The 26,441-nt window shown below is 41.8% G+C and overlaps 1 protein-coding gene across 9 annotated transcripts in view; it reads right to left on the bottom strand.

The window, feature by feature from the left end:
- The window catches only part of frem1a (Fras1 related extracellular matrix 1a), a 377,121-nt gene that overhangs the window by 239,610 nt on the left and 111,070 nt on the right, over positions 1–26,441 (bottom strand). For 7 of the 9 annotated variants that reach the window (XM_072586891.1, XM_072586895.1, XM_072586892.1 and 4 more), the window contains 4 exons: positions 24,847–25,022; positions 6,479–6,802; positions 2,207–2,315; positions 70–201 (listed from right to left, as the gene is read on the bottom strand). In XM_072586891.1, coding sequence (XP_072442992.1) covers positions 70–201; positions 2,207–2,315; positions 6,479–6,802; positions 24,847–25,022 — 741 coding nt within the window. Of the gene's footprint in view, positions 1–69; positions 202–1,343; positions 1,453–2,206; positions 2,316–6,478; positions 6,803–24,846; positions 25,023–26,441 lie in introns of those variants that run through there. The other 2 variants (XM_072586899.1, XM_072586896.1) reach the window with 2 other exon arrangements.

The following is a 26,441-nucleotide window of genomic DNA, read 5'->3' as shown; positions in this document are numbered from 1 at the left end:
TTGTAGCTCCAGGGAATTGAACACATGCACCAACATTCACATACAGTGAAATGGTAAATGGACATTAACCTCTTACAGTAAGTCGCCCATGTAGTAAACCATCCACAGTAATCAAACGGACTGCACTGAGGGCATCATTATCCACTACCTGAAACTGCTCCCAGGTGATAGTTCGAGACTGGCCTTCCAAAAGGTCAAGTCCTGAATAGTGAAAATCAAAACAAAAAAAACTTCAGCTTCACTTTATCATTATTCGTGAATGGCTAAACGATTCCCTGAATGGCAAAATTCTTACAATTTATATATTAATATAATTGTCAATGTGAGTTTTCTACATGGCTATTGACCTGTTACTACATAGTGAGATGCTATTCATGCAGAAGCTGTAGAAGTGGGTAAAAAATGATAGAATTTAAAGAAATCAAAATTTTCAATAGATATTGTTACCAATGTGAGGATTTAGAAGATGGTTATGTTTTGAGACTGCCTAAAATGTGTCACAAAATGAAGAAATGTTTGCAATTCTGCCAACAGCAAGGCAGGTTGGCTTCGATGTTAAATCTTATAGGAGAGGCCGAGATTTCTTCATGGGGAAAGCAGTGCAAGAGATTCACACCTGTAATCATTGAATACAGTATCTGAGCTGACAATGGACTAACTGTTCATCTTCAAAGTCTCAAGTCCCAAGATGAGGTTCAGAATGTCAGTTTTTATAAACAATTAAAATTTAAATTACCTATTTATTTTCAAGATCCTATAAAGTTGGAACTCAAAAGGACACAATGATTAATTTTACCCGAACACAAACCCATGTGATTTATGTTTCCATGGAGATGGGCTTTGAGAGAAAGCCACTAAAGGATCAGTGTATCACTGAACCTCACAGATAGATTGTCCGCAAAGGTCCAAGAGAAAGAGAGCACAGCAACAAAGACAGTAAGTGTCTGTGGTTTACCATGTCAGAATGTTGGTAGGAGCTCATAGTCAGGTTGAAGGGATCAGGTTATCAAGAGTTTACACAAGACTGGAAGGTTAGTCTAAGATTATCTGAAAGGAATCAGCTCTAATTTGCCCTCAATGTTAAAGTTAGTTTGGAAAGTGGGAGTTATGGAGAAAAGAAGGAAAAGGAAAGATTCTCAAGGATTGAGAATCACTTTGAAATGGCTCTGGTAGAATAGAGTATCGATTTAAAGAACAGGGGAAAATATAACCATGGCTGGAGATTCTCCCTTCTTGTAAATGTTAAATTAGAAAATCTGCTCACTGTGGTAGAATATAAATTACCTTTTAAAGTATTATTTAGCATCTGCAGTATTTTGCCTTTATTCAAGTGTTTCATCAAAGTCGCTTTTAGCTTGTGTGTTTCAGTAAAAGTCTTAAGATTTGAAATTTTGTTAGTTTATCCTTCCAGCCATCCAACAGGAAATTTGGATCTCTTTAGAAGTTATTGATCTGTATAGGGAATGTAATAGTACAGGGGATCGTTAAAATATTTGCAACAATTTGTCTGGGGGATTGGCAAGTCAAAGCTGAGAGGTAAAGGAATAGGAGGGAAATAGTGGGAAATGTCTTTACATTGAGATATAAAAGCTGTTCCATTAAGCATGAACATCACTATTGTTATGTCAGTGTGAACAGTGCTGATGGATAGATCCAGTGTGCTGCTTCAGGAACCTTATTTTCACCAGGGAAAGAAAGCAATGTTTACACAATTGTGCACCTAAGTCATTTTAAACATTCTTATATTCTTGGTTAAAAGTGAAAATAATGGAGCTTAAAATATCACCAACTCCAGGAAGGCTGAGGTAACTAAAGTTTGATTAAAATATTGTCATAATAAGCATGCTGTCATGAGTAACTCTATGACGTGTTTTATTAATCTGGATTGCACGAGCAGCTTGATGGTTATAATCACTTGTAAACAGGTTCTCCCATTTTAATTTGGGAAAAAGAGGCCGATCTAAGATTCAGGTGAGAGTTTGATATAGAGTTAGGTGTGGAAAGTTATCTATGAGTTAGAGCCAAGTGTTATTAACTCTTGTAGACAATTAAATCAATCTTAAAGTAGAAACTATTGTGTGAAATACTTTTAAAGTGCCTGCTGTGCAAACTGATCACAAATCAGCAAAAGATATTGCAACTGATATCCTGACACCTTGTGTGGACAAAATTCAATAGTCAAAGTTAAACCTGGATAGACACTCACCCATGTTCCAGGAAACTCTGGGAGCATTAGTATCAGTTGTCCTGATTGAGATGTGCACCATGATTGGTGCACTATTCCTGAAATAGAAGTCGTGAACTTCAAATTCAACCTGTTATAGAAAGGAGTAGAGTCAAGATCCAAGCCATTATTTTAACAGGAGGAGTGCCAGAGACCCAAGACAACAGTCCTACTCACTACTTTTGAGTCAGAGGAACTTCAAAATGGCTATGGACCTCAGAAATCTATCCTACACCTAAAGCCCAAGAGACTGCAGAAAGCAAAAGCAAAAGTCCATCTCATCCATAAATTAAACTTAAGCATGTCAAGATGCAGAATGATTTCAACCTAATACTCTGTGGTCACTCCACTTAAAACCATGCTCCACATTTATAACATTAAGATGGAAGGTGCATAGTTCCTAGTTCCAACAATTAGAGACCTATGTAAACAGATCACCCATAAAATTTAATCTTACACATGGAGAATTTATTTTCAAGGTATAAACTTAATGCTTCTTGGACGATCACAAATTTATATAGATACAATCACAACAGTGAAAGATGTTTATCTTCCCTTTGCAGCCATAGAACGCTGCATTTTTGGTGTAAAAACAGGAAATTGGCACAGACACTACCACTCACAAATGCTTCATTCAAGTTGTAGGAGTAAATTACCGCAGATGCTGGAATCTGTGCTGAAAACAACAAATGCTGCAGATCACAGTGGGCCAGATAACATCCTTGGAAAGAGAGCAAGCTAACATTTTGAGTATAGATAACTCTTCAGAGTGAAAATATCCTTCAGCTTTAATGAAGAATCATGTGGTCTTGAAGTGTTAACTTGCTCTCTCTCCATGGATGCTGTCTCACCTGCTGTGATCTCTAAGTATTTCTTTTTTTTTAGCTCCATTCAGGTTCTCTTGGATCTTCCTGGTTGGATAATTGCATTAAAACTGGATATCTATCCATGGAAGGCCTTAAAGAGGCCTTAAACTACAAAAAAGAATCGCTACTTCAGATAACTTTATATATAATTGCTGTTATAGAGTCATTTGGTGAAGGAACAAACCAGACCTGGTCTTGACTTGTAACAGATTTATTCAAGGAGTATAACATTACAAGTATATATTCCCTGACTCTGTTCTGTTCCTGTGCTTCTTTACATTCTTGATAAATTGAGTGAGCCAAATGAAGCCAAGTTAATTAAACTAAAAACGTAACAATCCCTTTAAATGGCAATGTAACATAAATCAAATGTTTAGGATAAAACTTCATTTATTTTAAGAGTTTGTTGTAAGGGCAAAGCCCTGCAGATCATGTGGCTCCCCAGGTCACAGTACTCAATCATGCCAGTAGACACCGTGTGCTATCTTTCCAGGCTTACTTGGGTGTGAACTGAAAGACATTAATGACATGATCCATAACCCATTGCGTGGACCACCACAGCCACAATTAGGAGTAGACAGATGAGGCAGTCCTTTGATGGGATGCCAAGATCAAGACTATGGGGATGAAGGGAAAGCAAAAATTAGGGTGCAGGCCCTCAAAAATACAAAAACAAATTGGTTGTTACATCAGAAAGCCTTTAAACATAGGGTCAATAGATCACACACAAAAAAAATTGTACAGGCAGCCTGGGAATGAAGTGGACAGAAAGAATGAGCAGCATCAGCTCTAACCTGCAGTTGAGGAAAAATGAACACTGTCACAACAACAACTCAGTCATCCAAAATGAATGCCTGAATTCCTGAAGGTCTACTGGATAGGGGTGGGGGTTCTTGTTATTAATAATGGTCTGTTAATCAAGCATTCATGGAGGACTTGATTAATTCTGTGCATTAGTTTATTTAATACTGTAAAATACATTATAAGTTATGAAGCAGCTACTGCAGAAATCAACTGACTTGTGCACATATCACTTGCAAACCCACAGCAGGATAATTTCAGGCAGAATTGCAACATTGGACACACACAGCACATGATGTTCTTAAAACTAAATTCTTGAAAAGGTAAGGTGCACATGGAACTGGTGAATTAATTTAATTTGTTTCGATTGTCTTTTAAACAGTAATAAAGTGCTAAGGAAAGAGTTAGAATGAAACAAAGAAGGAAATGACAATATTAATTTTGGAGAAACTATGTATTAATGTATCAATACATATTAACAGAATGCTATAGTGAGAGGATATTTTGGAGGAGTAAAATACAGAACGTATTTGGCTTGATCTGGTTTGGTACAAGTAAAATCGCTCTACGAGCCTCATTCTGTCTTTCAGCAACTAATGTGAAAAACACAAATAAACAAGTTTCGAAGAAAATGAGAGAGAGAAACAGGTACAAAGACCAAATACTTGTGATAATGGCGGACTTTAATTAGGTTAATGCAGACAGGTTAATTAGGTTAATGTAACAGTAGTTGTGGAAAGGGTAGGAAGGAGGGAGCTTGACCCCAAAAATACACAAGAATCAAGGAGTCTCAAATATGTGGGTAGTTTCAAGCTGAGTGGACACCTGCCAGCATGAAACTTGGTTCTGGAAACCCAACACTTCCTCGGGAGTCTGTGCACCCACAAATAAAATTGACGAAGAAATTTTCTTCACCCTTTTAAAACAATACAGAGGATTTTCCTGTATGGACTACTTTTTTTTTCTTCATTTTTTTTCTTTTTTTTCTCAAGATAGGCAAAACACGCAAGTGGCCAGTGACAAGCACTGCCCTCCACATCAAAATGGACTACTTCTATAGTGCTAACACTCAGCTGGAAGAAATTCACTGAGTTGGAAAGGGATCGGATCTAGGTAGATTAGAAACATTTATTGACAGGAAAAACAGGTGAATTATTGAGGGAGTACTACAGAACTCAATCACAGAATGAGGAGGAATGGAAAGACAGCCAAATGTAACACTATCTGGACAATTGAAGATAAAGCAGTATTAAGTGGATTAAAGGTTTCTTGAATGGTCTTCCATTGCCTCTATTTGATTTGAACGATTTATGAGAATAGAAAAGGGTTAATATGTCTCAAAGGGATTTTGTTCATTGTATAAACATTGCAAGGATTTGTCAGTGTTATAATTGTGATGATGCTGTTCTTTTAAAAAGGTTAGGTTGTCCTTAGGTTTCTTTTTCAGAGAGGTAGTAATGACACAGGTTCGGAAATGTCTGATGTTGGATGGATTTCAGGGCCAATTTGTTTACAGCTAACAGATACTGCCTCTCAGACAGAAGTTAAAGAAAAACAGTTGTATAATTAAGAGGGAGTGGCCATTTCTCAGTTCAGCTATTCTCTGGTCTGGTTTGAATGCAGCTGTGTGTGTGTGTGTGTGTGTGTGTGTGAACAAAGGCTGCTGAACTCTCTCTCTCTCTGACTGCATTCCTGTAAAAACTTGTGATTATACTAAGGGGTGCTTATGGGAATTATTACAAGCATTGTGGAACAGCATCATTAAGTTGGGATAGTCTGTTGGGGTGTTTGGATAGGATAAGTTATTCAGTATTCTGTTTTCTATTCTTGGTGTGTCATTCAGTAATTTTGTCAATATTTTACTTCAAACTAAGTAGTCTGACCAGCTGATTCTCTCATGCAATATACAGGGTACACTTGCTTAAAATCAAGTAGCAAAGTGAGAGTCTGGGTTACCTTCTTGAAATGTTGTAAGGGGTCTGATATATATATATATATAGAGAGAGAGAGAGAGAGTGAGTGAGAGTGAGTAATTTGGTTGATGGGATTTGCCGGAAACATGGACATAGATGGTTTGGGGGAATGGTTGGGGTGTAAGAGGTAAGGGTCAAAAGGTATAACGACATTTCATATCACTCTCCCACTAAATGAAGTTGGCATTCTAACCTTCTGGGCCCACTATCTCTTTTCCCTGATGTAACATCAAGATGCTAATATGGTGAGCAACACTCCGAAGGCAGAGGCAAGGACAAGGAGTCTGGAAAATTCCCAACTCCTGATTCCAGTCTCAAAGCCAAAATCCCAGCAGAATTACATATAAGATAATGCACATATAATAATAAAATAATTACATTATAAGAGATTTCTTTTGTTCTAATTGAAGATACACAACAAAGTACAGAACTGATTCAGGTGTGGGTCTGGGACTTAACCTCAGGACAATCACTCCTGTTCTTAAACTGACTTCATAATTAATGTTGTTAATTTTAAAGAGATTGAGATTCACAGGGTTTGTTATTGAAAGTACATGTTCTTTCTTCAATCTCTGTTCTAACTCTGAGCCAAAAAATCCTATTGCTTTACATACCTCATAGTTCCTCCTTTCAGTGTGGCTGTTATTTGGAGGTTGAAATGCAATGAGCATCTCATTTAGATCAGTCCAGGTGAAAGATGTGATTGGCTTGGTGTGGTCAGATAAATGGGTAATAAAACCTTGTAGAGGTGGTTTGGTGACATTGAAGACAAGTTGAGTTTTGGGGCTCTCGCTGTCTTCACCATCCAGAGTGTGTGTGGTTATGGGGGTCAGAATAAATTGATCTACTTCCAGGATGTACATTGCAATAAAACTTGCTTTTGGAGGCAAATTGGGAAAAGCATTCCTGATTCTGACTGGAATCCAGGCATTCTCTTTCTGAAAGAAAAATGAAGGAATTTGTAACAGCATCATTCAGACTAAGTGCTACATTTTCATTAACTCATGAGATGTAAGGGCAAATCAACATTCTCTTACACAATTTCTTGCACAACAGGATGGCACGGTGGCTCAGTGGTTAAGTCAGGGACCCGGGTTTGATTCCACCCTCAGGACAACTCTCTGTGTGTAGCTTGCACATTCTCCCCATGTCTGCATGAGGAGATGTGCAGGTTAAGTGGATTGGCCTTGCGAAAATTAGTGTCCAGGGATGTGTAGGCTGGTTGGGTTAGCTATGGGGAATACAGGGTTAGAAGGATAGAGTAGATGGTAGGTCTGGGTGGAATGCTGTTCAGAGGGTGGATGGGCCAAATGGCCTGTTTCCACACAGTAGGGATTCTATGACCTTAAATTCTTGCTTCAGATTTGCACATTTATTTTCATTCAAAGACAGACAATGTATCTAAGGTTGTAGTGGACATTTCAATTTAAAAACATGGTGTATAATATAAGAAAAACAAAGCTGAGGATATAACACAACAATGATAAGAAGTTTCTTTTTTACTAATTGTTGGGATGTGGTGTCACTGGTTAGGTTAGCATTTACTGCCTACCACTAATTGCCCCAAGGTTGGTGAAGAGTCAACCCTAGTCCTGAGAGTCTGGAGTTATTTGTCGGCTAGACAATGAGATCTGGTAAACCTCAACTCTACTTTTCTGCCTTTTCACCAAACCCTCGATGCCCTTACTGATTAAAAATTTGTTAACCTCAGCCTTAAGTATATGTAATGAAGTATTCAGATATTTGATGTCCTGGATTTGCTGCAGAGTGTTTTTGTCTCCTGAGTGGGAGATTAGAGGAATAGGTCATATGCCTACACAAAGACTATAGTAGGTAGGCTGGCTGGCAGCTGTAACAGTCTCTCTGAGTCTTCAAGATTATGAGGAAATGGGGCAGAGGCTGCCGTCAGGGCTCTAATCATTTGGAGCTAAAACCCTCCATGTATTTCCACAGTGACAGAATCGTGGAATCCTTACCCTGTGGAAGCAGGTCATTCGGCCCAATAAATCCACATCATCCATTTGAAGAACATCTCACCCAGACCTGCCCCATCTCATCCCTGTAACCATGCATTTCCTTTGGCTAATCCACCTAACCTGCACATTCCTGGACACTATGGGCAATTTAGCATGACCAATTCAACTCACCCACACATCTATGGACTGCTGAAGGAAACCAGAGCACACAGAGGAAACCCATGCAGACAAGGGGAATGTGCAAGTCACCCAAGGATGGATGACAGTCACCCAAGGTTGGAGCCAAACCCAGGTCCCTACTACTGTGAGGCAGCCATGCTAACCAGTGAGTCACCATGCCATTCAGACAGGAAGCTATCTGGCAGGCAAGGTAATTTAGACAGTATCTAGGTAAGCATGCTGATTCCACTGACATCCTTAACTTAGTTTGCTGGAGCAGCATTTATCTGCGACATTGCTCTTTAAAGAGTAGACAAAAAGGCCAAAATTGATCTAAATACAACCAATCAGACAAATAACACACTGCATATCGATCGCAATTTTGTACTGGCCTTCAAGTCACACGCAATGGCAGTTCTTGCAGGCTGCCAGTGTAAGACCAGGTATCTGAGCCTCTTCATCCATGTTGTGCTGTCTCTTTTCTTGGGCTTTTGTGGCTGGGTTGGGGGCAGGAACAAGCATCCTAACCAATCCTTTTTCTCACTGTATGTCATTCCATCCATGCCAGAAATCAGTCTGGTAAATGTACGTTTGTTCTTTCTCCATAACCAGAATGTCCAGAGCCAACACGTCCAGAAACCCTAGCCACTCTCCCCTACATCAAAGACATCTCAGAAATGACTGCCAGACTACTCCGACCCCTTAGCATCATGGTCGCCCACAAATCCACATTCCAGAAATATGAATCCTTCTCCCATATACCAGCTCCTCAGCCATGCATTCATCTGATCTATCCTCCTATTCTCACCCTCACTAGCTCGCAGCACCAGGAGTAATCCAGATATTACTAACCCTGAGTACGTCCTTTTTAAAATCCTGCCTAATTCTCTATATTCTCCCTTCAGAATCAACATCAACATCAACCTGGCCAAGGAAACACTGACTACATGATTAGACAAACCAAAGACACATTCAACAAATACCATCAACTTCATCAGCAAGGACAATGTCGTCAACCTAGTGGTCCACTTCACCTTCAACAACAAAACCTACAGACAACCAACGGAACACCCATGAGATCTCCAGTATCAGGGTTATTAGCAGAGGCAGTAATGCAGAGACCCGAACAAACAGCTCTGCCAACCATCCAACCCAAACTTTGGGCCCACTACGTGGATGACACCTTTGTCATCACTAAAATGAAACAAATTAGAGGAAACCTTCAAGGCTATCAAAAATACCCTTACTGGTATAAAATTCACTAAAGAGGAGGAAAATAACAACAAACTGCCATTCCTAGATGTCGCAATAGAGAGAACAGCCAATGGGGAACTTCAAACCAGTGTCTACAGGAAAACAACACATGCTGACCAAATACTGAACACAGAAGCAATCATCCCAACACCCATAAACGAAGCTGCAATAGAACATTATTTCTACAAGCCACCACACACTGCAGCACAGAGGAACTGTGCAAAGAGGAAAATCATCAATACATTGTATTCAAAAAGAACAGGTACACAATGAACACAGTCCACTGATTTCTCAGCAACAAACCTAAACAAGTCAACAAAACACATCCAGAAACCTGAGCTACTCTCCCCTACATCAAAGACATCTCAGAAATGACTGCCAGACTACTCAGACGTCTTAATATCATGGTAGCCCACAAACACCAACACACTAAAACAGCAGCTAATGAACTTGAAAGACCTGATACAGACAACAAGCAAAACTAATGTCATTTACAAAATATCTTGCAAGAACTGTAACAGCCACTACATTGGACAAACAGGCAGAAAACTGGCCACCAGGACACATGAACATCAACTAGCCACAAAAATACATGACCCACTCTTACTAATTTCCTGACATACAGATGAGGAAGGACACCACTTCAACTGGGACAACACATCCATCCTAGGACATGTCAAACAGAGACATGCACAAGAATTCCTAGAAGCATGGCATTCCAAACAGAAATCTATCAACAAACACATTGACTTGGATCCCATTTACCATTCCCTGAGAAAAAGAACATGAAATGACATCACCATAGGAAATTATGTCATGACAGGAAATGACATCACCAACCCAAGGAAACCCAAACACAAACAGAAAGTAGGCTACACCGCCAGTGCTTCATCCAGAGGCTTACTGAAGATGTTACCTAGCATGGTAATGAAACGTCTGAAAATGTACCTTCTAACTCAGTGCGCAAACCTACATCCAGAATGTCCTTCCTCAAGTAAGGGTTTCAAAATTACACACCTCTACTCCTCTCACCAAAGCTTTGTACAACTGCAGCAAGACAGCTCTGTTCCTTAACTTGGAACCCTCATGATATGAAGACCAACATTTCCTTTGCTTTCTTCACTACCTCCTGCACCTGCATGTTCACTTGCAGTGAAGGTGTAAAAGGATATCCAGGTATCGTTGCACTTCTCCCTTTCTCAATCTAGCACCATTCAGATAATAATTGGCCTTTCTACTTTTGTGACCAAAGTGGATAGCCTAGTATTTCTGCACATTGCACTGCATTTGTCATGCATCTGTTCACTCACTCAACTTGTTCAAACCACATTGAAGCACCTCTCCATCCTCCCCATAGTTCACTCTCCCAGCCATCTTTGTGTCATCTGCAAACTTGGAAATATCACATTTAGTTCTTTCATCTGAGTCATTGACATATAGTATGAATAACCAGGATCCAAGCACTGAACCCTTCAGTGCCCCATAAATCACTGCCTGCCTCTCAGAGAAAAAAAATTATTCCCACTCTTCGTTTCTTGTTTGCCAACCAATTCTCTATACTCTGGGAGCGGTGGGAGACAGAGCGGAGGTGACGTGGAGACGAGGAAGCTGCCGTGAAGGTAACGACTTAGTATATATTTGAGCAGCAGCTAAACCAGAGATACTACATGTGTATTCCTCCCGTTTCTCCTCCCTGCCCCCCTCATCTAACCGGAAGAAAAAGACTCTGTAAGGTAAGGTATTTATTTTTTCTCTTTTTTTTCATATATTAAAGTGCATTGTTTGGTTTTAGTTAGTTGCTATAAAGCTAAGGCTTACAATGGCAGGGGTCCTCAGATCCCTCTTGCTTGATGTGGAGTTTAGGAACGAGTGTGACGTTCCTGACTGTTACACTTGCATGTGTGTCCAGTTGCAGCTCTTGTTTGATGGCATGACGGCTCTGAAGCGGCAGATGGACTCACTGTGGAGCATCCGCAATGTTGAGGTGGTCATAGATAGCACGTTTAGTGAACTGGTCCTACCACAGGTTAATATTGTTGAGGGAGACAGTGAATGGGTGGCCAAATGGCAGAAAAAGTATAGGAAGGCAGTGCAGGTGTCCCCTGCGGTCATGTCCCTCCAAAACAGGTATACCATTTTGGATATTGTTGGGGCATTTGGCTCACCAGGGGAGGGCAGCAGTTGCCAAGATCATGGCACCGTGGAGGGCACTGCTGTTCAGAAAGGTGGGAAAAAGACTCGTAGAGCCTTAGTCATAGGGGATTCCATTGTAAGGGGCGTTGATAGGCTGAAAATGGGACTCCCAGATGGTATGTTGCCTCCCAGGTGGCAGGGTCAATCTGCACTGATTGACTGCAGAGCATTCTAAAAGGGGACGGTGAACAGCCAGTTGTCTTGGTGCATATAGGCACCAACGATATTAGTAAAAAAACATTAGGTCCTGAAAGAAGAACTCAGGGAGCTAGGTGAAAAGTTAAAAAGGAGGACCTCAAAAGGTAGTGATTTCAGGATTACTACCAGTGCCACATGCTAGAGTGTAGAAATGGAAGAATACGCAGGATGAACATGTGGCTTGAGGTATGGTGTAGGAGGGAGGGGTTCAGATTTGTTTGACATTGGGACCGGTTCTGGAGAAGGTGTGATTATTACAAATTGGATGGTCTACACCTGGACCATACTGGAAATAATGTCCTTGGTGGAGATTTGCTACTATTGTTGGGGAGGTTTTAAACTAATGTGGCAGGAGGCTGGGAACCAGAAGGGAAGACAAGTAGACAACGAGGTGGAGACTGGAGACTGTAAGAATCATGAAAGTAGCATTAATAAGGAGAAGAGTAGGCAGAGTCATAGAGTCATAGAGATCTACAGCATGGAAACAGACTCCTCAGTCCAACCCATCCATGCCGACCAGATATTCCAACCTAATCCAGTCCTACCTGCTAGCACCCGGCCCATATCCATCCAAAACCTTTCTATTCATATACCCATCCTCTTAAATATTGCAATTGTACCAGCCTCCACCACTTCCTCTGGCAGCTCATTCCATACACGTACCACCCTCTGCATGAAAAGATCGCCCCATAGGTCTCTTTTGTATTTTTCCCCTCTCACCCTAAACCTATGCCCTCTAGTTCTGAACTCCCTGACCTCAGGGAAAAGACGTTGCCTATTTATCCTATCCATGCCCCCTCATAACTTTGTAAACCTCTATAAAGTTCACCCCTCAGCCTCCGACGCTCCAGGGAAAACAGCCCCAGCCTGTTCAGCCTTTCCCTATAGCTCAAATCCTCCAAACCTGGCAACATCTTTGTAAACCTTTTCTGAACCCTTTCAAGTTTCACAATATCTTTCCAATAGGAAGGAGACCAGAATTGCATGCAATATTCCAACTGTGGCCTAACCAAAATCTTGTACGGCCACAACATGACCTCCCAACTCGTGTACCCAATACAGGAAAGCATACCAAATGCCTTCTTCCCTATCCTGCGATTCCACTTTCAAGGAGTTATGAACCTGCACTTCAAGGTCTCTTTGTTCAGCAACACTCCCTAGGACCTTACCATTAAGTGTATAAGTCCTGCTAAGATTTGCTTTCCCAAAATGCAGCACCTTGTGTTTATCTGAATTAAACTCCATCTGCCACTTCTCGGTACACTGGCCCATCTGGTCAAGATCCTGTTGTAATCTGAGGCAACCCTTTTCACTGTCCACTATACCTCCAATTCTGGTGTCATCCACAAACTAACTGACTGTACCTCTTATGCTCACATCCAAATCATTTATGTAAATGACAAAAAGTAGTGGATCCAGCACCAATTCTTGTGGCACTCCAGTGGTCACAGGCCTCCAGTCTGAAAAACAACCCTCCACCACCACCCTCTGTCTTCTACCTCTGAGCCAGTTCTGTATCCAAATGGCTAGTTCTCCCTGTATTCCACGAGATCTAATCTTGCTAATTAGTCTCCCATGGGGAACCTTGTCGAATGCCGTACTGAAGTCCACATAGATCACATCTACCGCTCTGCCCTCATCAATCCTCTTTGTTACTTCCTCAAAAAACTCAAGCAAGTTTGAGAGACATGATTTCCCACACACAAAACCATGTTGACTATCCCTAATAGTCTTGCCTTTCCAAATACATGTACATCCTGTTCCTCAGGATTCCCTCCAACAACTTGCCCACCACCGACATCAGGCTCACTGGTCTATAATTCCCTAGCTTGTCCTTACCACCCTTCTTAAACAGTGGCACCACGTTAGCCAGCCCCCAGTCTTCCAGCACCTCACCTGTGACTATCAATGATACAAATATATCAGCAATAAGCCCAGCAATCACTTCTCTAGCTTCCCACAGAGTTCTCGGGTACACCTCTTCAGGTCCTGGGGATTTATCCACCTTTATGCGTTTCAAGACATCCAGCACATCCTCCTCTGTAACATGGACATTTTGCAAGATTTCCCTACAGTCTATGTCTTCCATATCCTTTTCCACAGTATCTCCCCCATTTTCTGCAGCTCCACACAAAGGCCGCCTTGCTGATCTTTGAGGGGCCCTATTCTCTCCCTAGTTACCCTTGTGTTATTAAAGTATTTGTAAAAACTCTTAGGATTCTCCTTAATTCTATTTGCCAAAGCTATCTCATGTCCCCTTTTTTCCCCCCTGATTTCCCTCTTAAGTATATTCCTACTTCCTTTATATTCTAAGGATTCACTCGATCTATCCTGTCTATACCTTACATTTGCTTCCTTCTTTTTCTTAACCAAACCCTCAATTTCTTTAGTCATCCAGTATTCCCTATACCTACCAGCCTTTCCTTTCACCCTAACAGGAATATATTTTCTCTGGATTCTTGTTATCTCATTTCTGAATGCTTCCCATTTTCCAGCCGTCCCTTTACCTGAGAACATTTACCCCAATCAGCTTTTGAAAGTTCTTGCCTAATACCTTCAAAATTGGCCTTTCTCCAATTTAGAACTTCAACTTTTGGATCTGGTCTATCCTTTTCCATCATTATTTTAAATCTAATAGAATTATGGTCGCTGGTCCCAAAGTGCTCCCCCACTGACACCTCAGTCACCTGCCCTGCCTTACTTCCCAAGAGTGGTGCAAACTTGACATTTCTCTAGTAGGTACATCCACATAGTGAATCAGAAAATTGGCTTGTACACACTTAACAACTTCCTCTCCATCTAAACCCTTAACACTATGGCAGTCCCAGTCTATGTTTGGAAAGTTAAAATCTCCTACCATAACCACCCTATTTTTCTTACAGATAGCTGAGATCTCCTTACAAGTTTGTTTCTCAATTTCACTCTGACTATTAGGGGGTCTATAATACAATCCTAATGAGGTGATCATCCCTTTCATATTTCTCAGTTCCACCCAAATAACTTCCTTGGATGTATTTCTGGGAATATCCTCCCTCAGTACAGCTGTAATGCTATCCCATATCAAATATGCCACTCCCCCTCCTCTCTTGCCTCCCTTTCTATCCTTCCTGTAGCATTTGTATCCTGGAACATTAAGCTGCCAGTCCTGCCCATCCCTGAGCCATGTTTCTGTAATTGCTATGATATCCCAGTCCCATGTTCCTAACCATGCCCTGAGTTAATCTGCCTTCCCTGTTAGGCCCCTTGCATTGAAATAAATGCAGTTTAACATATTTGTCTTACCTTGTCCCTGCCTGCCATGACTGTTTGACTGACTTCGGTTCTCAACTGTACCAGTCTCAGATTGATCTCTTTCCTCACCATCTCTGTGGGTCCCACCTCCCCACATTACTAGTCTAAATCCTCCTGAGCAGCTCTAGCACATCTCCTTGCCAGTATATTAGTCCCCTTCCAATTTAGGTGCAATCCATCCTTCTTGTACAGGTCATATCTACCCCAAAAGAGACTCCAATGATCCAAAAATGTGAATCCTTGCCCCATACATCAGCTCCTCAGCCATGCATTCATCTACTCTATCCTCTTATTCTTGCCCTCCCTAGCTCGTAGCACCGGGAGTAATCCAGATATTACTATTCTCAAGGACCTTTTTAAATTCCTGCCTAACTCTCTGTAATCTCACTTCAGAATCTCAACCTTTTCCCTTCCTATTTCGTTGGTTCCGATGTAGACAATGACCTCTTGCTGGCCTCTCTCCCCTGTGAGAACATTCTGCACCCTCTCTGAGACACTCTTGCTCCTGGCACAAGGAAGCAACACACCATTTTGCTTTTTCTCTGCTGGCCACAGAAACGTCTGTGTGTACCTCAAACTAAAGAATCTCCGAACACAATTGATCTCTTGGAACCCGACGTACCCCTCATTGCATTGGAGCCAGAAACTTGGCTGTTCGTGCGATGTTCCCCTGAGAATCCATCACCCCCTACATTTTTGAAAACAGCATATATGTTTGAAATGGGTATATCCACAAAAGACTCCTGCACCAGTTGCCTCTCTTACCTCAAATAGTCACATAGATGAGTTAACCCATCTATGTGACTGTATCTGAGACTTTCCCCCCTTCCTATAACTGCCATCACATACTGTTGCTGTTACAAATTCCTCATTGCTTCTACCTGTCTCTCCAACCGATCCATTTGATCTGATAAGATTCGTAGACAGCAGCATTTATGGCAGATATAATCCGCAGTAACCCTAAAACTCTCTTTAAACTCCCACATCTGGCATGAAGTACATCTCATTCTATTAAAGGCCATTTTTGCTCCTTCACAATCTACAGACCCAGAAAATAACACCGTCTTATTCCTCTACAAACACTGCCTCATGTTAAATTAATAGTTATGGCTTATGTTTTAAGGTTAATCAAGAGACATATCTCAAAAAACATATAATCAAGAAAGAATCCACTATACTCACTACTGCAGCCTTTCTCTTGGACAGACTTAAAACAACGATTAACTTATCTGATTCTGTGCTGTGAACTTTGCCCAACAGTTCCTCCAAGATCAGTTGTGAATTTCACTGTTTGATCATTTTCCCAGATGTATTCCAATGTCCAGCGATACATGAATTCAAGCATCAAAGGCAGTAACTGTGCAGGTTTTCTCTCTCTCTCTCTCTCTCTCTCTCTCTTGCAATGACCTCACCATGTGCTTCCTTTGTCTGTTCATCTCCCTTTTAAAACTGCTGTCGTTTTGACTTTTTTTTCCAAAGTTCCAAAACAATGCAACAACATATAAAACAGTAATTAATGCTCCTGGAATTCAAGAAAATCTCCTCCTGAAATACCTCAAAAAAGGAGCAACTGTTACAGCCAGAAATTTGTCCCATCTTCCATCTTGGATTACCCAGAATCCAGAGCAGATGAACACAAAAGAACAATGGCCTGAAGTGGCCACTTTAATGCAAGGAAAATAGTGGATAAGACAGATGAATTTAGGGCTTGAATTGGTGCCTGGCAGTATGATGTTATTGCAATCACAGAGACTTGGTTGAAGGAAGGACATGATTGGCAACTAAATGTTCCAGGATATAGACACTTCAGACAGGACAGTGAGGAAAGTAAAAGCGGGGGAGGAGTTGCATTGCTAGTCAGGGATGATATCATGGCCAAACTGAAGGAGGACACTTGAATAGTGAGGCATTATGGGTGGAGCTGAGAAAGAAGAAGGGTGCAGTTACATTGTTGGAGCTGTATTACAGGCCTCCCAACAGTGAGCGTGAGGTAGAAGAACAAATAGGCAAACAGAATATGGAAAGATGTAGAGGCAACATGGTGATGGTGATGGGAGATTTCAATTTTCCCAAAATTAACTGGGATCCATTTAGTGTCAGAGGTCTGGATGGGGCAGAATTTGTAAGAAACGTCCAAGAGAGTTTTCTCGAGCAGTATGTCAATAGCCTGACGAGGGAAGGGGCCAATTTGGACCTGGTGTTGGGGAATGAGCCAGGCCAGGTGGTGGAAGTTGCAGTGGGGATTTCTTTGGCAACAGTGACCACAATTCTGTAAGTTTTAGAATACTCATAGACAAAGATGAGAGTGGTCCTAAGGACGAGTTCTAAACTGGGCCAAGGCCAATTATATCAAAATTAAGCAGGAGCTGGGAAATGAGGATGAACACAACAATTTGAAGGAAAGTCCACATTTGATATGTGGAGGCTTTCGAAGATAAGTTAAAGATAGTGCAGGATAGGCATGCTCCATTGAAAGCAAAGATTAGGAAAGGCAAGATTCGTGAACCATGGATGACAGGAGAAATTGTATGACCAGCCAAGTGGAAAAGATAAGCAGACATCAGGTCCAGTTAGCTAAGAACAGAACAGGCCCTGGAGGAATATCGGGCTAAAAGGTGTCATGAAATAGCTTTAGCGAGCAGAATTAAGGAGAATCCTAAAGCCTTGTATTCTTATACAAGAAGCAAACGGGTAACTAGCGAAAGGATTGGTCCACTAAAGGATAAAGAAGGAAGACTATGTCATACCTGAGAAAATTGGTGAGGTTCTGAATGATTATTTTGCATCAGTATTCACTGAGGAGAGGGACATGATGAATGTTAAGATTAAAGACAGAAGTTTGATTATTCTGACATAAGTAGGGAAGATGTGTTGGGTAGGCTAGAGGTATTTAAGTTGGTCAAATCCTCAGGACCGGATGGGATCAATCTCAGGTTGCTGAGGGAGGCAAGAGAGGAAATAACTGGGGCCCTGACAGCTATCTTTGTGGCATCCTTAAACACAGGTCAGGTACTGGAGAACTGGAGGGTTGTTCATGTTGTCTCCCTGCACAAGAAAGGTAGTAGGGATGTTCCAGGTAACTACATATCAGTGAGCCTGACGTCAATAGTGGGAAAGTTGCTGGGGAAGCTGCTGAGGGATACAATCTATTTATATTTAGAAAAGAATGGGCTTATCACAGATAGGCAACATGGTTTTGTGCGGGGGTGATCGTGTCTTACCAACTTAGAGTTCTTTGAGGAAATGAACAAGTTAATAGATGAAAGAAGGGCTGTAGGTGTCATATACATGGACTTTAGTAAGATGTTTGATCAGGTTCCCCATGGTAAATTAATGGAGAAAGTGAAGTCACATGGTGTGCAGGGTGTTCTAGCTAGGTGGATAAAGAACTAATTGAGCAACAGGAGACAGAGTAGTAGTTGAAGGGAGTTTCTCAAAATGGAGATAGGTGACCGGTGGTGTTCCACAGGGATCAGTGCTGGGGCTACATTTGTTTGTGGTGGTCTGGAAGAGGGCATTGTTGGTCTGATTAGTAAGTTTGTAGATGACACGAAGGTTGGTGGAGTAACAGAAAGCATAGGGCACTGTCAGAGGATACAAGAGAATATAGATAGACTGGAGATTTGGACGGAGAAGTGGCAAATGGAGTTCAATCCAGATAATGGGAAGTGATGCATTTTTGGAAGTCTAATTCTAGAGCAAATTATCCAGTAAACGGAAGAGCCTTGGGAACAGTTGATGAGCAGAGAGATCTGGGAGTTCAGGTCCATTGTACCCTGAAGGTTGCTGCACAGGTGGGTAGAGTGGTCAAGAAGACATAGGTTATGCTTGCCTGCATCGGGCAGGGTATTGAGTGTAAGAGGTCATGTTAAAATTATACAAGACATTGGTTCGGCAGCATTTAGAATTCTGTGTATAGTTCTGCTCGCCACATTCCCAAAAGGATGTGGACACTTTGGAGAGGGTGCAGAGAAGGTTTACGAGGATGTTGCCTGGTATGGAAGGTGCTAGCTATGAAGAGAGGTTGAGTAGGTTAGGATTGTTTTCATTAGAACAAAGGAGATTGAGGTCTACAAAATCATGAAGGGTATATGATTTGGAGATTCCAGTGTTTTAGATTACTTACAGTGTGGAAACAGGCCCTTCGGCCCAACAAGTCCACACCGACCCGCCGAAGTGCAATCCACCCATACCCCTACATTTACCCCTTACCTAATGGGCAATTTAGCATGGCCAATTCACCTGACCTGCACATCTTTGGACTGTCGGAGGAAACTGGAGCACCCAGAGGAAACCCACGCAGACACAGGGAGAATGTGCAAACTCCACACAGTCAGTCGCCTGAGGCAGGAATTGAACCTGGGTCTCTGGCGCTGTGAGGCAGCAGTGCTAACTACTGTGCTACCGTGCCGCCCAAATGTACTGGGGTGGGACTGTTGGACTGGGGTGTAGAAAGTTAAAAATCACACAACACCAGGTTATAGTCCAACAGGTTTAATTGGAAGCACTAGCTTTCAGAGCGCTGCTCCTTTATCAGGTGGTTGTGGAGGACACAAATGTAAGTCACAGAATTTATAGCAAAGGTTTACAATGTGATGTAACTGAAATTATATATTGAAAAATACCTTGATTGTTTATTAAGTCTCTCATCTGTTAGAATGACCATGTTAGTTTCACTTTTTTCATATGTAAATCACAAAACTTCTTTAAAATTTACATTTTCAGGTTAACTGGAACAGTTATTCTAACAGATGAGAGACTTATCCATGGCCGAATCAGATATATCCAAGGTTACTACAGGAAGTGAGGAATGAGATTGCTGTTCCTCTGGCAATATTTTTGCATCCTCACTCTCCAAGGGAGTATTACCGAATGATTGGAGGAAGATGCATGTTGTTCCTCTGTTCAAGAAAGGGAATAGGGAAATCCTTGGGAATTACAGGTCAGTCAGTCTTAAGTTTGTGGTAAGCAAGGTAGTGGAAAGGATTCTGAGAGATAGGATTTATGACATATAAATAGAAAGCAGGAGGCAAGTTAAGCCTCACAAGCCTTATTGAGTTCTTTGAGGATGTGACAAGACAAGTTTACAAAGGTTGAACAGTGGATGTGGTATGTATTGATTTCATTAAGGCATTTGATAAAGCTCCTCATGGTAGGTGCATTCAGAAAGTTAGAAGGTATGGGATACAGGGAAATTTGGCTCTCTGGATACAGAATTGGCTAGCCGATAGAAGACAACGTGTGGTATTTTCACAGAAAATATTCCACCTGGAGGTCAGTTGTATCCTGCAAAGATCTGTTCTTGGGCCTCCGCTCTTTGTAGTTTTTATAAATGACTTGGATGAAGAAGTAGAAGGGTGGGTTAGTAAGTGGCAGATGGAGTTCAACCTGGATAAATGTGAAGTGATTCATTTTGGAAGATCAATTTGAATGTCGATTACAGGGTTAAAGACAGGATTCTTGGTGGTATGGAAGAACAGTGAGATCTTGTGGTCCACGTACATCGACTTTCAAAGTCACCATCCAAGTTAATGAGGTTGTTAAGAATGTGTAAGGTGTTTTGACTTTCAGTAATGGGGGATTGAGTTGTCCCAGTCGAAATGGTGGTTTTTTTCATCCATGTGTAGGGCTACGAGGGAGAGAGGGTCTATACATGGATGAAAAAAAAATCACCATTTCAACTGGGACAATGCATCTATCCTGGGACAGGCAAAGCAAAGACATGCCAGAGAATTCCTAGAGGCCTGGCACTCCAACCACAACGCCATAAACACATAGATCTAGATACCATCTATCAACCACTCAGAAAGTGAACAGGAAATGACATCACCACAAACCCCAGGAACCCCAACCAGGACAAACATATAAATAGAAAGCAGGAGAAAACAGCTTTGCTTCACTTGGAGGTTGCCACTGATGTTACCTAGCCAGGTAATGAAACGTCTGGATATCAAACTGACAACTCAGCGAGCAAACCTACACCCTGGAAATATTGTGTCCAGTTCTGCTCACCTCATTATAAGAGGATGTAGATGCTTTAGAGAGGGTGCAGAGGAGATTTAACAGGATGCTGCCTGGATTGGAGGGCTTGTCGTATGAAGGGAGGTTGAGTGAGCTAGGGCTTTTCACACAGGAGCAAAGGAGGAAGAAAGGTGACATGATAGAGGTGTACAAGATAATAACAGGCATAGAGTAGATAGCCAGAGACTTTTCCCAAGGGCAGAAATGGTTGTCATGAAGGGTCATAATTTTAAGATGATTGGAGGAAGATTTAAGGGAGATGTCAGAGGTAGGTTCTTTATGCAGAGAGTGGTGGGTGGGTGGGTAGAATGCACTGCCAGCAGTGGTAGTAGAGTCAGCGACATTAAGGACATTTCAATGACTGCTTGACAAGCACATGGACAGCAGTAAATTGAGGGATGTGTAGATTATGTTGATCTTAGATTAAGATAAATGCTCAGCACAACATCGTGGGCCAAGGGGCCTGTATTCTGCTGTACTGTGCTGTACTGTTCTACGTATTATGCATGTATTTAACTTATCTAACATCTCCTTGTTCATCGTTCCAACTAACCCTGATTCTGATTGTAAGCAACCTAAATTTGTCTTTAGTCTTTTTCTCTTCACATACTTATCAAAGCTTTTACAACCTATTTCTGTTTTCTCCACAAACTTATTCTCTACCAACCTCTTCTGAGTCAATCCTTTTAGTCCTCCTTTGCTGAAACAAATACTGTTCCATATCCTCAGGTCTGCTGCTTTTTTTGGCTAATTTCTATACCCTTCCTTGGATCTAACACTATCTATAATTTCCTTGTTAAACATGGTTGGGCCATTTTTCCTATTTTATTTTTGTGCCAGAGAGGAATGAATAACGTTGCATTTTATTCTTTCGTTAAATGTTTGTCTTTGCTGATTTGCTAATGTTCCCCAATATGTTATATTGCACCTCATACTTCTGTAGCTTGCTTTAGTTAGATTCAAGACACTATTCACAGAATCAACCACATCATCCTCTATCTTTGACCAGGACTTTCATTACCAAAGTTTGACTGCTAGCCATTTGCAGTCATGCCAGTGTTAGATTAAACTTTTGGATTATTTTCTGTAACTGCCCATCACACTTTATTAAACTCTGTATCTGATCTACCTCCACCCCTCACTACGATCTCCCCACCCGCCACTCCCACTTCCTACCCCTCACAATCTCCAGCTTTTAGCTCTGACCCATTTAGAAAATATCCTGCTCTTTTACAGATGACCTCACATTTACCTATACCTAAATCTATTTGGTTTATCTATCTTTCTCAACATTCTCTTAAACTGAGATATCCATATTTCATGCTTCCATTTACAATACATAATAGGTAAGTATCTTCCAGTATACACCTGGTCTCCAACTATCCAGAAGCAAGAAGATTTGAACAAAGGTTTTCAGCACTCCAATATTAATCACAGATTCTAGCAATTTCCAAACAACCATCATTCGGCTGTTTTCTACTTTGCTGGTTATCCTCTCTCACCTGCTTAAGTAATCGGTGTTGTTTACATCAATACTTTTCCAGGACTAGACTAAATTTAATCAAATTTGTATCATATTAGATCAGAGTACGAGTGCTGTTAAACCATTAACTCAATCTGGCTCACTGCTGAACAATGTGATTCAGCAGTTATGCAAACTATTGCATCACATCTTCTGTCTCAGTAGCAAAATGCAAACCACACTGCAGTGGTATATCATTTTCTGTTCTTTTATCCTAATGATGTCATTGCCTTTTTTCACCGTCTCATGATTAATACTTTACCTGCCTTTCCCATAAACCTCCCGATTTCCATCTCCAGCAACAGTCTCCAGAGGGTCATTTACTATAAACCCACAGACTCTCACAACTACCTGGACTACACCTCCTCCCACCCTGTATCCTGCAAGAACTCCATCCCATTCACCCAATTCCTCCCCCTCCAATACATCTACTCAGACAAGGAGACATTCTACTCCCAAGCATCCAAGATGTCCACCAATTTTGGACAACGTGCTTTCCCCCCTCTGTCATCCAGACACAGCCCTCTACCACACTGCCTCCATTTCCCATTCCACTGCTCTAAGACCGCACCCCCTCTAAACACAATAAAGACAGGGACCTCTTGTCCTCATCTACCAACCCAACAGTCTCTACATCCAACGTATCATCATTAAACACTTTCGCCAACTCCTATTACACCCCACCAAGAAAACCTTTCCCTCCTCACCCCTCTCTGCCTTCCGCAAGGACCTTTCTCTTTGCCAATCCTTGGTCCCACCAGTGGGAGACACAGTGGCTCACTGGTTAGCACTGCTACCTCACAGTGCCAGGGACCCAGATTCAATTCCAGCCTTGGGCAACTGTCTGTATGGAGTTTGCATATTCTCCTAGTGTCTGCATGGGTTTCCTTCAGGTGCTCCAGTTTCCTCCCACAGTCCAAAGATGTGCAGGTTTGGTGAATTTGCCATGCTAAATTGTCCACAGTGTTCAGGGATATATCGGTTAGGTGCACTAGCCAGAGGAAATGTAGTGTGGGATACTCTTCGGAGAGAGGCATGAACTTGTTGGGCCAAAGGGCCTGTTTCCACATTGTAGGGATTCTAATTCTAGTTCAACACCCCTGGACCCCCAGGTACCTTCCCCTGAAACTGGAAAAGACACAAAACCTGTCGGCACACCACTCCTCTACCTCTATCCTGGACCCCAAACAGTCCTTCCAGGTGAGACAGAGGTTCACTTACCTGTCCTCCAACCTAGTTTACTGTATCCCATGCTCCCTATGTGGTCTTCTCTATATCAGGGAAACCAAATATAAACTAAGGGCACATTTTGCTGAGTATCTCAGCCGGACCCATAGGGGCTGACCTGACCTTTCAGTCACTGCCCATTTTAATTCCCCTTCTCACTCCCTTTCCGATATGACTATCTTGGCCTCCTCCATTGCCACAACAAATCAGACCACAAATTGGACACACCTCATCTTTCACCTGTTGAGCCCACAGTCAGGAAGACTCAACATGGAGTTCTCCAATTTCAAATAACTTGCCTTCCCATCATCCGACCCACTTCCCTCTCCTTCCCATTCTTCTGATCAATCCTTCCTTCTAGCTACCAACCACATTCATTCCTCCCATTGACCAACCAAATCGTACCCTCTCCTACTATTCACCTATCTCCCTCCTCACCATCCTGGCCTCCCCTCCCCTTTATCTGCAGCTCCCCCACACTCACCCCCAGTCCTGAAGAAGTGTTACACCCAAAACGTTGACTTCTCCACCTCCTGATGCTCCCTGGCTTACTGTATTCTTCTGCCTCCTGCCTATCTCCCTAAGCTAATCTAATGGCAATCATGCATTGTTGCAAAAAAATCTGATTCATTGATGCCCTCCTACAAGGAAGGAAATCTTCTGTTTTTACCCAGTCTGGCCTGCTTGTTACACCAGGCCAACAGCAATGTGGTTGACTCTTAACTACCCTTTGAAATGGTCCAAGCAAGCCGCTCAATTCAAAGGATTATTAGAGATGGGCTATAAATGTTGGCCCAGCCAATTATACCCAGATCCCATGAATCTGGGAAACGCGAAGGAAAATAACTTACTTTTTCAATATATATAACACTTTATTATACATTATGCAGATACTGTGCATTTATACACAAAAAAGGTTTTAGTTGATACTTTTACAAGAAGGAATGACTCTTCAAACTATTTGGTTTTTTTTCCGGTACAAGTCAGTGAACATTGAAAGCTGCTGAAGCAGACAATACATGTAAAATAATTAACAAAGTAATAACTCAGAACAAGTTGCAAATATCTTTCTGCCTGTGAAATGCCACTTCAGGAAAAAAAAAACATGATTAGTAAGTTGGCAGAAAATTAAACGATGTACCTTGTGCACGTTTTTGCTTCTGCTGTCGACAAGTTCCAAGCTAATGGTGATATAGTCGACATCGGGAGAAGGGGGACGGAGATGTTGGTAGTGAAGACCCAGTACCAGAAACTCTTCACAGTTCACTTCAAGAGCATGAACCTCCTTCAAATTATCCTGGCTTGACTTTTCCTTGCCTGAACACAGCAAAGATAGCACTTTTAATATGACTGTCCTAATTCTAATGGAAAATACAGTAGCCTTACAAATTTCATAACTTGCCTGTTTAACAACTCTGAAAAACTCTTCGAGCCTACATCCTTTGTTTGACAATATTCTTGCATAACTATCAGGTATAGCTGCTAAAACACAGTTTTAGAAGATGTGAAGTTAAAGATTCAGTGAAGTTAAAGAGGTGGCTGAGGAAATAGCGGAGGCATTGGTTGAGATCTTTCAAAAGTCACTGGAGTCAGGGAAAGTCCCGGATGATTGGAAGATCACTGTTGTAACCCCCTTGTTCAAGAAAGGATCAAGACAAAAGATGGAAAATTACAGGCCAATTAGCCTAACCTTGGTTGTTGGTAAAATTCTAGAATCCATCATTAAGGATGAGGTTTCTAAATTCTTGGAAGAGCAGGGTCGGATTAGAACAAGTCAACATGGATTTAGTAAGGGGAGGTTGTGCCTGACAAACCTGTTGGAATTCTTTGACGAGGTGACAAGTAGGTTAGACCAGGGAAACCCAGTGGATGTGGTCTATCTAGACTTCCAAAAGGCCTTTGATAAGGTGCCACACGAGAGGCTGCTGAGCAAAGTGAGGGCCCATGGTGTTCGAGGTGAGCTACTGGTATGGATTGAGGATTGGCTGTCTGACAGAAGGCAGAGAGTTGGGATAAAAGGTTCTTTTTCAGAATGGCAGCTGGTGACAAGCGATGTCCCACAGGGTTCAGTGTTGGGGCCGCAGCTGTTCACGTTATATATTAATGATCTGGATGAAGGGACTGGGGGCATTCTAGCAAAGTTTGCTGATGATACAAAGTTAGGTGGACAGGCAGGTAGTACTGAGGAAGTGGGGAGGCTGCAGAAGGATCTAGACAGTTTGGGAGAGTGGTCCAGGAAATGGCTGATGGAATTCAATGTGAGCAAATGCGAGGTCTTGCACTTTGGAAAAAAGAATACAAGCATGGATTACTTTCTAAATGGTGAGACAATTCATAAAACCAAAGTACAAAGGGATCTGGGAGTGCTAGTCGAGGATTCTCTAAAGGTAAACATGCAGGTTGAGTCCGTGATTAAGAACGCGAATGCAATGTTGTCATTTACCTCAAGAGGGTTGGAATATAAAAGCACCATTGTGCTATTGAGACTTTATAAAGCTCTGGTTAGGCCCCATTTGGAGTACTGTGTCCAGTTTTGGTCCCCACACCTCAGGAAGGACATACTGGCACTGGAGCGTGTCCAGCGGAGATTCACACGGATGATCCCTGGAATGGTAGGTCTAACATACGAGGAACGGCTGAGTATCCTGGGATTGTATTCATTGGAGTTTAGAAGATTAAGGGGAGATCTAATAGAAACTTACAAGATAATACATGGCTTGGAAAGGGTGAACGCTA

Source organism: Chiloscyllium punctatum, chromosome 2, assembly GCF_047496795.1.
Source record: "Chiloscyllium punctatum isolate Juve2018m chromosome 2, sChiPun1.3, whole genome shotgun sequence".
Lineage (NCBI taxonomy): Eukaryota > Metazoa > Chordata > Chondrichthyes > Orectolobiformes > Hemiscylliidae > Chiloscyllium > Chiloscyllium punctatum.
The sequence above is the reverse complement of the archived record's forward strand: the minus strand, read 5'-3'. Positions and strand labels throughout refer to the sequence as shown.